The sequence below is a fragment of the Panthera uncia genome (genome assembly GCF_023721935.1).
Source record: "Panthera uncia isolate 11264 chromosome A1 unlocalized genomic scaffold, Puncia_PCG_1.0 HiC_scaffold_17, whole genome shotgun sequence".
Taxonomy (NCBI): Eukaryota; Metazoa; Chordata; class Mammalia; order Carnivora; family Felidae; genus Panthera; species Panthera uncia.
Window position 1 is genome coordinate 39,545,400 of NW_026057577.1, and position 15,981 is coordinate 39,561,380.

Genomic DNA, 15,981 nt, shown 5'->3' on the forward strand with positions numbered 1-15,981 from the left:
TACTAACACTTAAAGCTGGATGCTTGATTGTAAGGTTAATTCTTTCAACAAATATTGATGGAATGCCAACTGAACCCACTCATTGTGGGCATAATGATAAACAGGAAACCCTGGCCAGATGTGGCAAAGAAATAGCATGTGAACCAGTGCCCTAAAAGCAACTCTGATGCACTTAACCACCTGTTTGCAGGACCAGTGACAAGTGTCAAGTTTTGGTTGTTATCAAGGGGATTTCTTCTCTGAGGTTTTAAAACAAACAAATAAACAAACAATTAAGCAAACAGACACCAAAATTACGAACAAGAAAGCAAATATCAAAAACTTGGAGCTCTGATGATAAGTTCTTGACTTGGTGGTCCAGTGTCATCTTGTATTCAATTTGGGCTTTACATTTTTTTTTAATTTTTTTAGTGTTTACTCATTTTTGAAAGAGAGAGAGAGAGAGAGAGAGACAGAGTGCTAGTGGGGGAGGGGCAAAGAAAGAGGGAGACCCAGGCTCACTGAAGTCTGAAACAGACTCCAGGCTCTGAGCTGTCAGCACAGAGCCCACTGCAGGGCTCAAACCCACAAACCGTGAGATCATGACCTGAGCCAAAGTCAGATCCTTAACCAACTGAGCCACACATGTGCCCCCAATTTGGGCTTTAAAAATAATGTTCAAGGTACAATGGGGTGTCTCAGTCGTTTAAGCATCAGACTCTTTATTTCAACTCAGGTCATGATCTCCTGTTTTGTGAGTTTGAGCCCCATGTCTCTGTCTCTGTCTCTGTCTCTGTCTCTCTCTCTCAAAAATAAACATTAAAAAAAAATAGAAAAAACAATGTTCAGTGCTTTATATTACTAACACATAGACTGTGACACAGCACAATCTCCTCCAATCCATCTATGGACTCCAATTAGAAAAGAGAAATTGTGAAGTTTCCCCAGGGAAGTTTTCCCATTAATGAGGGAACTTTTCATTAGGTCTATACTGACTTACAAAATGAACCATGAATAGTAATTTTCATTTTTTAAAAATATGTTGGGCATATGCATTTGGTAAATGAATGGGCTTGAGAAAAGATTTTGTTATCCAACTTTAAATGATCTCTTCGGGCCATCTATTCTATTTGTAATCCTGGTCAATGTTTTTCTTTTTTTAATTATCTATTTTAGAAATTTCAAACAAAAAATACTCTCTACATTCATATATGAAAAATATCCAGACATTGTCTGTGTGTGTTTTGTGGCAAAAAGAGAACTATGGTCTTACCTACAAATGCAAAGTAAAATTTTTCACAGAACACATGCATCATCATATAAACCAGCCCAGTAGAAGCTTTTGGTTCTAGAATAAATGTCATGGGGATATAAAGTACACATGGGGAGTATAGTCAGTAACAATGTATTAACTTTATATGGTAACAGATGGTAACTAGATTTATTGTGATGACCATTTCGCAAAGTATGCAAGTGCCAAATCACTATGTTGTATACCTGAAACTAGTATAATATTGTACGTCAGTTATACCTCCTTAAAAAAACTAATAAACAGGCCTTCCCAAAATCAATGCAGTAGGCGGTACTGTTGCAATTTTTCAGTTGAGAAAAACTCAAGGGAAGTTAACTACACAGAGGTAATAAATAGAAAAGCCGGAGATTGCACCCATAAAGCAAAGATTGCAATATGGTGCTATCATAAACATATAAGTGTGTGGCATTTAGAGTGTATGGAAAAGGAAATACAGCAACTCCCAAAAATGATGGCTGTGAGATATTTAGTATTTGGATCAAGTATTCAATTCCAGAGGACTTTTTTTACTGCTGCAGTTAAAAGTAGTTCTGGAGTTGTTCATGGGTATCACACTTTAAAGAAAGAAGGTTAACTATCATCTAGGTTACTAGCGGTGTCTTTCAAGGGCATCTTCCCATATCTCTACTTTGGCTCTTTGAACTTACAAATTTCTGTAGATGTCCAAAAATTTCCAGATCCTGTGGACTCCATTCCATTGCCTTTTTTTTTAAGGTTCTTATTTTTCAATGAATGTACGAAGCCACATTACCTTCTTACAAGTGCTTAGGAGTTTTATTCTCTGCCAGGTGAAAGCCCAGAAGACGGGAAAGCTTGTTGACAGATTTCTGAACACGATTCCAATGTTGACTTTAATTACTTCATCACTTTGAGCCTTATTTTCTCATCTGTAAAATGAGGATAATGAATGTTTATCTTCTAGGTTTTTTTTATGACAACCCAAGGAAATCCACTAGAGCACACAACAAAATGCCTGGCATATGATAATACAGACTTGATTTTTGCCAAGAGAGCATCTTTCAGTTCATTCCAGGGCTTTTGTATGTGTGGAGTATTACGTAGAGGTGCAGGGAGACAGGTGTAGCACTCAGCCTGCTGAAAATTGTGTTAACACACTACAGGCTGCCTGACACAGTAAAATTCCACTGGGATGCTATGGAGAGGATTCTAACTTCATAAGCAGATATTGAATAAAGTTCCTTTGAAACACATTCCATCTCCAACATTTTGTTTTCTCTAGATTTTTATTTCCCCCCTTAAGTATTATAAGTTTATATCTCGCAAGTTACATTTAAAGTTTTAGAGATCAGGGGCGCCTGGGTGGCTTAGTCGGTTGAGCGTTCGACTTTGGCTCAGGTCATGATTTCACGGTTTGTGAGTTCGAGCCCTGCATCTGGCTCTGTGCTGACAGCTCAGAGCCTGGAACCTGCTTTGGATTCTGTGTCTCCCTCTCTCTCTGCCCCTACCTTGATTGTGCTCTGTCTCTCTCCATCTCTCAAAAATGAATAAACATTAGAAAAAAATTTTTTTAAGTTTTAGAGATCAGACTATCATGGTAACATCTCTTTTTTCCTCAGGATCGATGCCATGAATTCCGGAACATGGTGAGAGAGGGAAAGCTTATCTGCACAAGAGAAAATAACCCTGTTCGAGGCCCCGATGGCAAGATGCACGTCAACAAGTGTGCTATGTGTCAGAGCATCTTGTACGTGAAGAGGTTTATCAATCACTTTGGCACGTTGTGCTCATTTGTGAGGAGATAGTTATTTTTTTGTAATGTTTTTTTTGTCTCTTTTTTAATATTTATTTTTGAGAGAGAGAGAGTGAGTCAGGGAAGTGCAGAAAGAGAGGGGGTCAGAAGATCTGAAGCGGGCTCTGCTCTGACACTGGAGAGCCCAATGTGGGGCTCGAACCCACAAATCGTGAGGTCATGACCTGACCCTAAGTCTGACACTCAACCAGTGACTGAGCCACCCAGGTGCCCTAGAGATAATTCTTTTTAATTTAAAAGTTAAGACCCTGGGCATCACACATTAAAAATATAGTAGACCTTCACTTTAGAAGAGGACAGTAAGCTTCTAGAACACTCTCATAAGAAATTTTCATTTTGATAATGAGAAGCATAATTGTACCTGGAGCATCTGGGACAGGGAGACAGCTGTTGTAAAGTGTGCCAAAATCACGGACTTTCAGGAGCTGAGGAACACGGGACACGCCAGTTCACTCTGCAGTGTTTCACTTCCTCTTATATATAAAGGAAGAAATTACTACAAAATAGACTTTCTGTGGGGATTCAAGGAGATAATATTTTTTAAACATTTATAAACTTTAAAGCAATATAACTATATAATGAAAATGAATATTGGAGAGTTCAGTTCTAATTTAATATGAAAAAGAAAAAAGAGAAATGAAACATCACACCACGTGAGGGCCATACAAATATTTTACTAAGGAAAACATGCAATGGCCTTCTAGGAGCATATATCATTCGGGTGACATCATAGTAGCTGAATTTATGAAAGTTGATAACATTGCCAAAAATGAATTATGACAATTCCAACAATTAGGACTCATTAGTAAATATATATATAGATAGATATTAGATATTTTTTAGATACAAGAAAATGGTGTTAGATTTGCTAAGGTTTAGAATTAGAGAAATACTTAGTTTAAAAAACTCACTAATAACCCTATAAAAAAAATGATCTAGCCTTTTTTATTCTGCAGTGAGCGAGAAGCTAATGAAAGAAAAAAGAACGATGAAGAAAAATCAAACACCAAGCCCTCAAATGACGCAAAGGTTATTTTTTCTTAATGTTTATTTATTTCTGAAAGATAGAGCACGAGCAGGGGAGGGACAGAACAGAGAGAGGAGGACAGAGGATCCAAAGCAGGCTCCACACTGACAACAGAGAGCCCGATGCTGGGCTGGGAACTCACAAACCGTGAGCCCACATTGGACACTCAACCCACGGAGCCACGTAGGCACCCCACAAAGATTATTTCTTAAAAGATATGAAGATGACTATTTTGCCATTTATCCTCAGCATCTTACATTCTCCAGTTTTTGGATAATAAAAATGCTAATGTTCTGCTTCAAAGAAAAGAGACTCTGCTAATATTTGCATTTTGGTTATAACAACATTTTTTTCTGTCCTTAAGGTTTAACATTTTTCTCAATTTTGTAGAGAATTCTCCTGCAGTGTGTGTCCACTATTGCTTTATTCTCTCCTTTTTGGGAGAAATAGGGATTGAAAAATAGAGTGTAAAAATCTTTACAACCTCAACTGCATGCTTATCTCTGACACTAAATGTGAAATGAGGTTTCAGGTAGTTTGTTGACATTGATTTTTACAATTCAGGTAATATAAACTAATTTCAAAGCTTCCTCTTCAGCTTCTCTCCTTGATGTCTTTTTTCTGTTTCCTCCAGATGGCTTTCTGAGCATCAATGACTCAATAGTGTGTATGTGTGATGCTGCCTTTTCTATTTACTTTTCAATGCAAAGAAGACATGTTCAGTCCTTTGCAATAATAATCACATTTGTAGCATTAGATTCCTGTGATATTGTCCTTGGGTCAAGAGTACACCTCATGTGGAAAATGAGAGAAAGGAAGAAAGGAAGCAAGGAAGGAAAGGGTATGGGAGACAAGGAGATCTGTCAAGAGTTACCCCCCTGCATTTTTGGGACCAGTGCAGAGAGATTCAGAATGAAGTGGGGGATGGAAAGTTTAAAGTCTGGGTGCTCCTTGGCCTAAATTGCCAGGGGAAGTGCACTGAGTCTGAACTCAGAGCTAAGAAAAGACTTTCTGAAATCAAGCTTGAGAAAGCCACCAAGCCAAGAAGGGGGAAAATCCTGTTCACTTGCCCTTTCTCATTTTCTAGGATGAGTGCAGTAACTTTCGGGAGTACGTGAGGAATGATGAGCTCATGTGCACGCGAGAGAATGACCCCGTGCGAGGTGCTGATGGAAAGTTATACAAAAACAAGTGCTACATGTGCAGAACTATCATGTGAGTAAGAGGATCCTGTTACCCTCTTCAGTGGGGCAATTGCATTTTTATTTTTATTTTTATATTTTTCAATGCAAAAAGGAGTTTTTATTAAAGCATGGAGATAGGATATGTGGAAATTGCATTTTTAGGAGCTGCTGGTTAAATAAATGTGTGCACACAAATCAATGGAATCCTTAAAATAAGTCTTTAGATTCAAGGCCCTTAAAAGTTGAGAACACCTGGTATAGGAGAAAGAACACTTGGACTTGGAGACAGGAAATCCAGGTGTAAATTCTAACTATGATATTTACTAACTGTGTCACTCAAAAGAAAAATTTTTTTCAACTCTCAGGATCATAGCTACAAGAAATTGTTCCAAATCTTTGTTCTGTGACTAGATCAGACTCATCAGAGAAGTCTCTTTTTAAGAAATATAGATTTTTACACACCCCAAAATATATTGTCAGAAAATTCAGAGCTAAGGAACTTGTTTTTTAGAAAGGGTTTCTAGGTTATTTTGACAAACAACCATATTTGGGGACAATGGACATGGTAGAGATTAATGAGCATGGCTATGAAAAACACTGTGTGAACATGATAATAATAATCAGTATTTTTTTTTTTTAGGTCTTTGTAGTATGTTCCTGGAGATAAGGATCATCAATACTACCCTCTTTTTATGTTCTAGGAAAGCTAATCTCAAGGAATTGAAGCAACTTGTCCAAGGTTATATGTCGATTAAGTGATGAGCACTCTAAACCAGTTCGCCTTTGTGTACCTTTCTTTACATCATCCTCTGGTTGAATGTTCTATATCACATTTTATTCAGGGTTACTTAACATCCCCCTGGAAGTTATAGGAGGTAGTCTTTGTGGCTATACCTTTAAACTACTTTCTGTCTTCTTCTATAGTCAAAAAGAAGCTTTGGAAAGGGCAAGAATTCGAGAAAAGTCATCCCACATTAGATCTTCTGCAGAGAAAAACAGCCCAGCTTCCTCCAGTTCTTCTCTGGTAAGAATGGCTGCTTCAGAAAAGCTACTCATTAACTTAAAGCACCTATGCTTGGGGCGTGTTGCCACTCGCTCTCCATGAACTTCATTTCTATGGAAAGGCCTTGGAAAGGCTAATCCAGTGTAACTCCAAATCCTTTGTCTGTAGTTCATGCTCAGTGAGAGTTCTGGGATGACTGGGCATATTATTTTGTGCTCTTTTAGATTATTAGTCCTGCTCCAAGCCAATTTAGTACATTTTCAACATTTTAAAACATGAATGTGACTTATTGCTCATGTGGTCCAATAAATAATTTTAGCAGACCAGAAAGACTCCTCATCCAGCTTCCTTGTGCTCCTCATCCCCAAACCAGCCCTCCTCCCAATAGCCCAGAGGGGTATGCTGAGCATGTTCAAACTTGTGAAATTCCACCGATCAGCAATTCACAGTGGTTAAAACTTGCTTCTTCAAGCAACATTGAAGTTGTATTGTATTCAACTTCAATACAAGTTGAAGGCCATCAGTAATGTATACCTTAGTGTAAATTAGCCTGAGAGAGAGAGTACAAGTGGGAGAGGGGCTGAGAGAGAGGGAGACAGAGGATCTGAAGTGGGCTCTGCTCTGGCAGCAGAGAGCTCAATGTCAGGCTCAAATTCATGAACCGTGTGATCATGACCTGAGTCGAAGCTGGACGCTTAATGAACTGAGCCAACCAAGCGCCCCACTGTTTGCTTTTTTAGAGCTTTGCCAAGGTGGGGACTAGAAAGGAGGAAAGGGGGGTAAGAGAACATGAAGTATACTCATGAAGTAGAATATCAAATTGGCCCCGAAAAGTAAGACTTTAGCACCTAGTCCGATGACCAAGAAAAAAAGAAAGAAAAGTATCAAACATGAATTTTATCTTATTATTTGCCCAATTTAAGTAGGATAATAGATGAGTTGCACTAGTGAAATACATAGTAATGACATATTTCCAGTAAATTAGACACTTCGCTAGGAATCCCATAACCATGAAAATAAACTATTCACAAATCTGTTCTTTTTTTCCCCAGCTTTATTGAGATATAATTGACATATAACATTGTGTGAATTTAAGATGTACAGTGTGTGGATTTAGTACACTTCTTTGTTGCAAAATGATACCACCATAGTGTTAGCAAACATTGCCATCACCTCATATAATTACCATTTTTGTGTGTGTTGAGAACATTTAAGATTTATTCACTGTTCTTTTTTTTTTAAACATTTTACTGAAGTATAATAGTCATATAGAAGGAGTATGCTTTTCATGAGTGTACAGCTACATGAAATATCACAAAGGGACCACACCTGTGATAATAGCACCTAAGTCAAGAAATGAGGTATTGCCAGCAGACCAGAAGCCTCATCAAGGTTCTTCCTAATGTACAATCTCATTTTGAGCTGAGCTTTTCCTTGGAGATGAGAACCATATCCATTATTCATTTCATCATCCATCCATTCATTTGACAAATGTTTATTGAACACCCACATTTTCCAAGCATTATTTATGTGTATGAGAATGATAGCCATAAACACAGCAGACGAAACTGTCTACACTCATGGAGTTTATATTTGAAGAACATAGGTAATCGATAACATAAATGAATAAAGCGTAAATCCAAGGGGATAATAAAATAAAATAACGATGTAGTTTGCTACATTGTACTGGGATCGGAGTAAGGAGGGGGATACAATTTTAAGTAGCCTGTACAGGTACATTTACACCAAGGCCTAATGGGATTGATTCCATACATGTAAGTGAGAAGACAGCATTCCAAGAAAAGAATAGCAAAGCTCCAAGGAAGGGGTTAAAGACAGCAAAGAATCCAGTGTAGCTGAAATAGAGTAACCTCAAAGAGAGCCATAGAAGAGGAGGTCATTAAAGTAACAGAAAGCCATATTATATAGGATTTTGTAGACCAGACTAAAGATACTGAGGGGCCCCTGGGTGGCTCAGTTGGTTGGGCGTCAGACTTGGGCTCAGGTCATGATCTCATGGTCCATGAGTTCAAGCCCCATGTCGGGCTTTGTGCTGACAGCTTGGAGCCTAAAGCCTGCTTCAGATTCTGTGTCTCCCTCTCTCTCTGCCCCTTCCCACTCATGCTGTGTCTGTGTCTCAAAAATAAATAAAACATTAAAAAATATTAAAAAAATAAAGACACTGACTATCATTCTGAACCAAAGTTTTATAAAGAGGAGTGATGTGATCTGATTTATTTTTTAAAAGAATAACTTTGCATACTATATTGAAAATAAACTACAGGGAGGCAAGAGCAAAATCTGGACAGCTGGCTAGTCATAGCAGTCATCAATGGAAGAGATGGAGGTAGTTTATACCACAGCAGGGGTGGTAGAAGTCATGAGAGGTGGTTGGATCCTGGGTCTGCTCTGAAGGTAGAATCAACCATACTTGGTTCAGAGTTGTTGTACTACATAAGAAAAAAGAGAAGCAGGGATGCCTGGGTTGCTCAGTCAGTTAAGCATCCGACTTTGGCTCAGGTCACGATCTCGCGGTTTGTGAGTTCAAGCCCCATATCCGGCTCTGTGCTGACAGCTCAGAGCTTGGAGCCTCCTTCAGATTCTGTGTCTCCCTCTCTCTCTGCCCCTCGCCCGCTCGCATTCTGTCTCTCTCTCTCAAAAATAAATCAACATTAAAATTTTTTTTTAATATATAAAAAAAAGAAAAGCAGCCTGTCTTTGTTGCTTCTGTATAATGCTTTATCCTAGTAGTTTTGAACCTTGTAGCAGCAGATACATGAAAAAATACTAAGGATATATGTGGTTCAGTCCTACCTTTGTCAGTGATTCATAGACAGTGCTTGTCTAAATTCTCCCTGATTATCTATTAATATGGAACTCACCATAATCTAAAGCAGTCCATTTGGATGTTTTAATTATTTATCTAAACAACTACACTAGCAAACAAGTATTTCTGTATGAATGGCTACAGATATGATACTATTAAATTTTCTATCTTTTCAGTCTATTTCAAAGAGTGGTTTTCAAGGAATTTATTAATTTCATCTAAGTTGTCATGTTTATTGGCATATAGCTATGACATATCCACATCATCCTTTAATATCTATATCTAGTGAAACCCCTTTTTATTTTTAATATTAGTAATGTATATTTCTTGACTTTTTATCAGTTTTGCAAATGGTTTATCAATTTATTAATCTTTTTAAACAACTAGTGGTTGGCTTTGTTCTGTTTTCTATTTCATTAATTTCTCTTCTGTATTATTGTTTTCTTCTATTTTCTTTGAATTTAGTTTGTTTATTATTTGCTAGCTTCTCGACATGAAAGTTTGGGTCACTGATCTTAAAACTTTCTTCTTTGCCAATTATAAAATTGTTACAACTGTCCCCATATCACTGCTTTAGCTGCTGTGATTTGACATCTGGTAGTTTTGTCATCATTCAGTTCAAAACACTTCTACATTCCATTATGATTACTTTGAATCATGAGTTATTTAGAAGTGGGTTGGTTGATTTTTAAATAGTGAGTGCCTATGACCTATGTTACAGTTCCTTTACTAATCTTTTATTCAGATGTGACTGAGGAAATCAAAAGGTTTTTCCAAGCCCATCCCTCTTGAGTGCCATTGACAAAATCTGATTTATGTTTTGCTTGCTTAGGATTCTGAGATGTGCAAACACTACCGAGTATTACCCAAGATGGGTTACCTTTGCCCGAAGAATTTACATCCTGTCTGTGGTGATGATGGCCAGACATACAACAATCCCTGCATGCTCTGTCATGAAAACCTGTAAGTCTACAAGTTGCACTATTATATCTTCAAGGGTAGAGGTTCTTGACTGTGGTGTTGACCCACAGTACTGCACTGATAGCAATTTGAGGTGTGTTGTACCAATTTACTAACCATAGCAGTTAAAAATTCAAAATTTGTGGATGATCTTATTCATATATAAAATAGAGAACATTGAAGATTATCCTTTTGGCTAAATTGCTTATATACTTTACTGAGTAGAAGAAAAAGGAAAAGTGGTGGGGTTATAACAATTAGAGAAAGTTTCTATTAGCCCCTGTGTACTCAGGAGAATGTGAACATCGTCCACCCACTATATAAAAAGGAAAAAGTTGAGAATTATTGCTATGCTGAGTCAGCCCAGCCTATAACCTCTACTGGGCCTATTGACTACCTGATAGCCAGGTATTTCAGATCCTCTCCAAGTCTTCTTGGTGAAGAAGTGGTGTCATGCAAGAGAAAGCAACTGGGAACAAATGGCAGACTTGCTGTGGGCTCTCAGATTTGTGCATCTTGGGCATATTATCATTCGGAGATTCAGTTTTTCCACTGGAGAAATGCACACTGTCCTCTGAGCCAGCTGACTTCACTAGGTTGTTAAGAATTGCCATTTTTATTTGAAATTAAATATAAGGGATTTGTTTTAATACTGTCATCATTGGTTTTAGCTCTGTTGCTTTTCTGCTCAAATACTGTCTTACCCTCCCCTCCATTCCCAGCCTCCATTGGACCAGCTCGGAGTGAAAGCATGGTGACAAATCTTGACTTTTCCATCCTGCCTCACCCCACCTAGATTTACACTATAGTCCATGTGTGTTCTAGTCTTCTGAGGACACTATAAGCAAAGGTCAGAATGTGAGGATGGTACCCTCTGCAGTTCATATACTTAGAATAACATCTGAAGAGAGTTTTATGTGTTCTCACGTCTGTAGGTAAAGCACTTGCACTTTAATCCTCTCACTGAATCCTCACTATATTGTACAGAGGATGAATCTGAGGCTCAGAGAGTCTAGGTAATTTGTTTAAAGTCGCAAAGCTAAGAAGTAGATCAGACAGGATTTTAACCTTGTTGGTTTAGATCTAAATACAGTTTTCTTTTCTCTCCACTACACTACTGTTATATCCAAGGTGGTAGTTCTTTAAACATTTGGGGATCAAAAATTTCTTTGTCGATATGGAGAAAGTTACCTCTTTCCAGAAAAGAAAAAAAATGAAGCAACATTAATAATTTGTATGTTTATTATCTATGGGCTCATAAATCTCTTGAAATCCATCCATGGATCTTACAGAGTTTTAAGAATTAAGAAATCTCCATTCAAGAAATTAATGCAACCATTCAGGAATTTGTTTTATATATGCCTTCTCTTCAGCCCAGAAAATTTTCAACTTCCCATTACTGTAAAGGTCAGAGCCTAAATTATCCACCCAGTGTTCTTTAGTCATTCCATTAACTGTATAAACCCATAACAAGTGATACTCTAGTCAAGGGAACATTGAGTCACACACTTCAATGGTAAAAATATTAATAAAGCATGCCTTAGGATGGATTTTTTACCTAAAGGAACTGGGAATATATATTACGGAGAGAAGATCCAGGCTATCCAAGCAAGAGAGAATAGTACTGGTTTCTGTGTTTTCAGAGGAAGTTAGAGGGAAGCCATTTTGACTTGAGCAATGTCCAAAGACAAGGCAAACTATCTTGATAGATAGTGAGTTTCTCATCACAGAGGCAAACAAGTAGATGTTTAATATATGATATTTCTTAAGAGAGGCATTAAAATTTCATACCTTTTAAGATTTTTCCAGCAATAAAATTCAAACTGATTATGTATTGTTATATTTTATAAAATCTATATTCTATATTTAGTATATTTTACGTATTTTATTATGTATATGTATTATATTTTGTAATCCCACATTATCTAGTTTTCCCATCTGTAAAATAATGGCTTTGGACTAGATAGTTTCCAGGTTTATTTCCAATGTTGAACAATTTCATAAGTAGATAGGTGGATTGAAATGCTATGTAATGGATCTAGGACTGGGGAATGAATTTGGAGCTGAATCTGAAGAGAGGACTGAACCTGGGTGATCCCTACTGGAAAATAGTTGAATTCAGATCCCAGGTCCTACCTTTAATTTCAGTTCTGGTGTGATGCCCAGATGTCACCCACATTGATCCTTGTTGTTGTTTTCTCATTATAACTGTGAGTTTTTCCAGCCTTTAAATTTCCTCTGTTCTGTTTTAGAATACGCCAGACTAGCACACACATACGCAGTGAAGGGAGGTGTGAAGAGAACAGCACCCCAGGAACAACACCTCTCGATGTGCCAGCATCTGTAAGTACACCACATTCGTGATTACAGTGTCAGAGCCAATTGGTTCCGCTTCTGTGTCTTCCACTGGCTGATGGACGTTTCTCGGCTAGGGAAGTGATACTGGGTCACGTGACCCCAGAACTGGTCACGTCTTCCTTGGGAAGATAATTAATTACTGAAATATGCAGGGATAATAATATAATAGTTAATATTTTAAAATATTTACTGTTTACTGGGATCATTAATAGATTGTTTATAAGCAATGTCCCTGACATACGACTTTTGCAAAGTAGGTTTTATTTTCTGTGATCTACCATAAAAAGACAGGACAAAGATTGAGAGTGGTCACACAGTGACAGAACCAAATTTCAACCATTTCTGTGTAAGCCACATGTTCTTGCACTTCATAGTGCATTAAGCTGTTTCCAGGCATGAATAGCTGGTCTTTCTTAAATCCCTGCAAAGACGTTTTGACACACATTATTGGGTTTGCCATTCTCCCTGATGATTGCAGTTGAGGATGCTCTTCCTCAGGCAAGATGATATGTAACTTGGGGGAAAATGTAGGAATTTTCAAATAAGAGAAACTATTCAGGTAACTAGGGGTTTAAATTTCAGTTTTTTATATTCCTCATATATGAGACCTTTGGCAAATCAAAGATCTAAACCAAAGATCTCACCAAGTTATTGAAAATATTCAATAAATACTGACTTTTAAGTATTTGGCACAGTGTCTACAAACTAATGGCATTTATTATTATTATGTTGAAGAGACCAAAGTATGAAGTTAGACAAAGAGTCCATAGTATAAACTTAGAGTAACAGACCCTGGTAGAGTGCTTATGTATTTTTAATAATATTAACAAATTATAGCTTAATAAATTTACATTTGATGTTAAAATATATATTTGTATTCAATAAAACAAAATATTTTAATCAATTACATTTACTAAAAAAATATTTCTTATTATTCACAACTGGTTTCATGCCACTCCACTGCCATAAAAAGCTTTGGCAATAATGGAATTGGAAACCTCTCTGCCAGATTTGGGGCTCCGAAGCAACACTAGATGAGACCATGTTCAAAAGAACTACTCAGTGAGACTTGACATGGCAAACTGGAAAAATAAGAGACGTAAGCTAGGTGTTTTGGGTTTTACGTTAGCGGCTAGAAGGCCAGGTAGAGTAGGCAGAGTATAGGGGTGAAATCAGGAGACCTTCCTTTTTCTCGTGTGTGCTTGACAGTCATCTCTTTTCTCTGGATTCTACACATCCATAAAGAAAAGGTATAAACTTTTGCTCTACTCCTATTATTGTGTTTGCTGTCTTATTAAATATAAATTCTTTTTTAACTATTACATTTAAATTCTTAGTGGTTTGTTCCTTATTGACAGAATATATTATCCCTCCCATCTCACAAACATACCCTGTTACATATAACTCAGGGCAGGGATGTAAAAATACTCTTTATGTGAATCCTAAAGACCACACCTCAGACCATATCATGCTGTTATCTCATGTAGACAACTTGACAAAAAGTACTTTATGAGGAATTTGCCATAGGAAATACTGATAAGATGTATTTATTCAAATAAGGAAGTTGCCAGGGCTAAGCATTTTAAAAGGTTTTGTAAGAGAGTGCCTTCCTTTCATTTTTGGGTGTGTTCTTTCCACTAGAATTATGTAACAGACATTATTAACAACAGGACTTATTTATGGTATTAGATGATGGAATAAATCATTAGAACAAAAGATGTCCAGAACATGGGTTCAGTTCCCTCTGTAGGATTCGTGGTGTGATCTTGGATACACCAAGGTGGGTACAGGTGGGTGATGGCCCAGCATTGCTCTGATGACTATGATGATGTGTGTCCTGGAGGTCGAAACCTATTGCCTGAACTTTGTTCCTGTATAGAAAGATTCTATAAGACAGTCTGGAGTCTGAAGAATGAATTAAATGCCAGATCACAACTTTCCTGGAATAACAGACCGAGGATCCTAGAACACATACTTACACTTAATATCTAAGAAGTATTTTCTATTGTACGATAACTACTATGATTTATGTAACTCGGAATTTTATGTGCTCTTTCCTTGTGCGCATCTTCACAGTAGGCCTGTGATTAGGACAGGGATTATTATCTTTCCCATTTTATAGAAAATCAGCCCGGGGAAGATCCTGCAATTATCAGAATTATTCAATATTACATTTTGGGTCTGGTGTAGGTCTTCTGACTTCAGAGCTTATGCTCTGCTACTATCCCTTGGTTATCAGGAGATTCTGAAAACCAGGAGCTCTAGAAAAGGGATTACATATCTCAATTAAATAAAAATTAGCTACCTTGAAAGGAAATTTCCTGACAAAGATTTTCAAAGATGTAACAAGACCATAGATTTCCACTTTCAAACCAAAGTAAATCTCCTGGGGTGGATGTGAGGACTAAACTGGAGGTTTAGGTTTGGAACAACAGTGCTGCTGCTGCTCCAGGTGGTACTAGCTGATAACGCACAGTAATATGGAAGAAAACTTCCTGAGGCCCTTGCCTTCTTCTAAAAATCAGAGAGATGATTAAATTCTTACAACCCAAAGAAGCTGTAATAGTAAAGCATTAGTGTTGGAGGAATTGGATTTAAGTTCTGACCAAATGTAAGGCCTTGGCAAGTCACTAGCCTTCTCTGGAGCTCGGTTCCCTGCTCTGTGACACGATGTTAATGACACCTACCTCTTTTCATTACCATGAGGACCACATGTAATCAAGCCCAGAGTTCGTATTTGTATCTGTCTCAACAGGTAGTATGTACTAGGTGTTCAGTACTCATTGAATCAACTGAATAAATGTGGAAGTGATTTTAAATGGTGAGTTCTTGGCAGAATGCAGGGATCTGTGGATTTCTCTGACTACAACATAACTATAAATGTATAGCCCACATCTCTATTATATCTCTGAGTTTCTAGCACCTAAACTATCCATCTTCTCTTCCAGGACAAATGATGGAAGAATTGGAGAAAGCCATGAGGGAAAATATATGCCCTAATTCTGAATTGCCTCTCACCATCTGTATATACAAAGAATTCTTCAGAGCTTATTATTTACTATAGAAAATGATACAGTGCTGTTGGGGGAATGGACTCACTGAGTTTCAGTCTTTCCCATCTCTTTCCTCCTAGAATCTGTGATCCAAGGGCACAGAGATATCTCCATCTATCTGTGCTTGAAAATCTCCTGATCACAATGCTGTCTGTTCAACTACTTGTTCAATAAAAGTAAACCCAGCAGAACACCATTTCTGGGATTTCTTCATCACTGCCTGGATTTACAGGCTTTACAGAAGCTGAAAACTACCCTTTTGTCTTGCTAAGCTATTGGTGGACACAAAATGCTCACTTTTTTTTCAGTTTCAAGTTGCTGTCCTAGTTAGGAAGAACTGTCTAGAAGAGAGGTAGGGAGGTATGGGCTCCAGGCATTCAAGAGCTGTATAAAGCCAAACCAGCTATGAATCACCTTCCATATCTGTCACTTTACCAGCTCTCCTATGTAACTTCCGTATTTCCATGCAGAGCGTAACTACCTCTGTGACACAGATACCATCCAAAG

The 15,981-nt window shown here is 37.6% G+C and overlaps 1 protein-coding gene across 1 annotated transcript in view; it reads left to right on the forward strand.

Annotated features, from left to right (window-relative positions):
- The window catches only part of SPINK5 (serine peptidase inhibitor Kazal type 5), a 74,566-nt gene extending 58,904 nt beyond the window's left edge, over window positions 1-15,662 (forward strand). The window contains exons 27-33 of the mRNA XM_049648878.1: window positions 2,869-2,996; window positions 4,019-4,091; window positions 5,177-5,304; window positions 6,198-6,297; window positions 9,936-10,066; window positions 12,316-12,406; window positions 15,370-15,662. Of these exons, the coding sequence (XP_049504835.1) occupies window positions 2,869-2,996; window positions 4,019-4,091; window positions 5,177-5,304; window positions 6,198-6,297; window positions 9,936-10,066; window positions 12,316-12,406; window positions 15,370-15,378 (660 nt within the window). The 3' untranslated portion in view covers window positions 15,379-15,662. The remainder of the gene's footprint in view (window positions 1-2,868; window positions 2,997-4,018; window positions 4,092-5,176; window positions 5,305-6,197; window positions 6,298-9,935; window positions 10,067-12,315; window positions 12,407-15,369) is intronic.
- The last annotated feature ends 319 nt before the right edge of the window (window positions 15,663-15,981 follow it).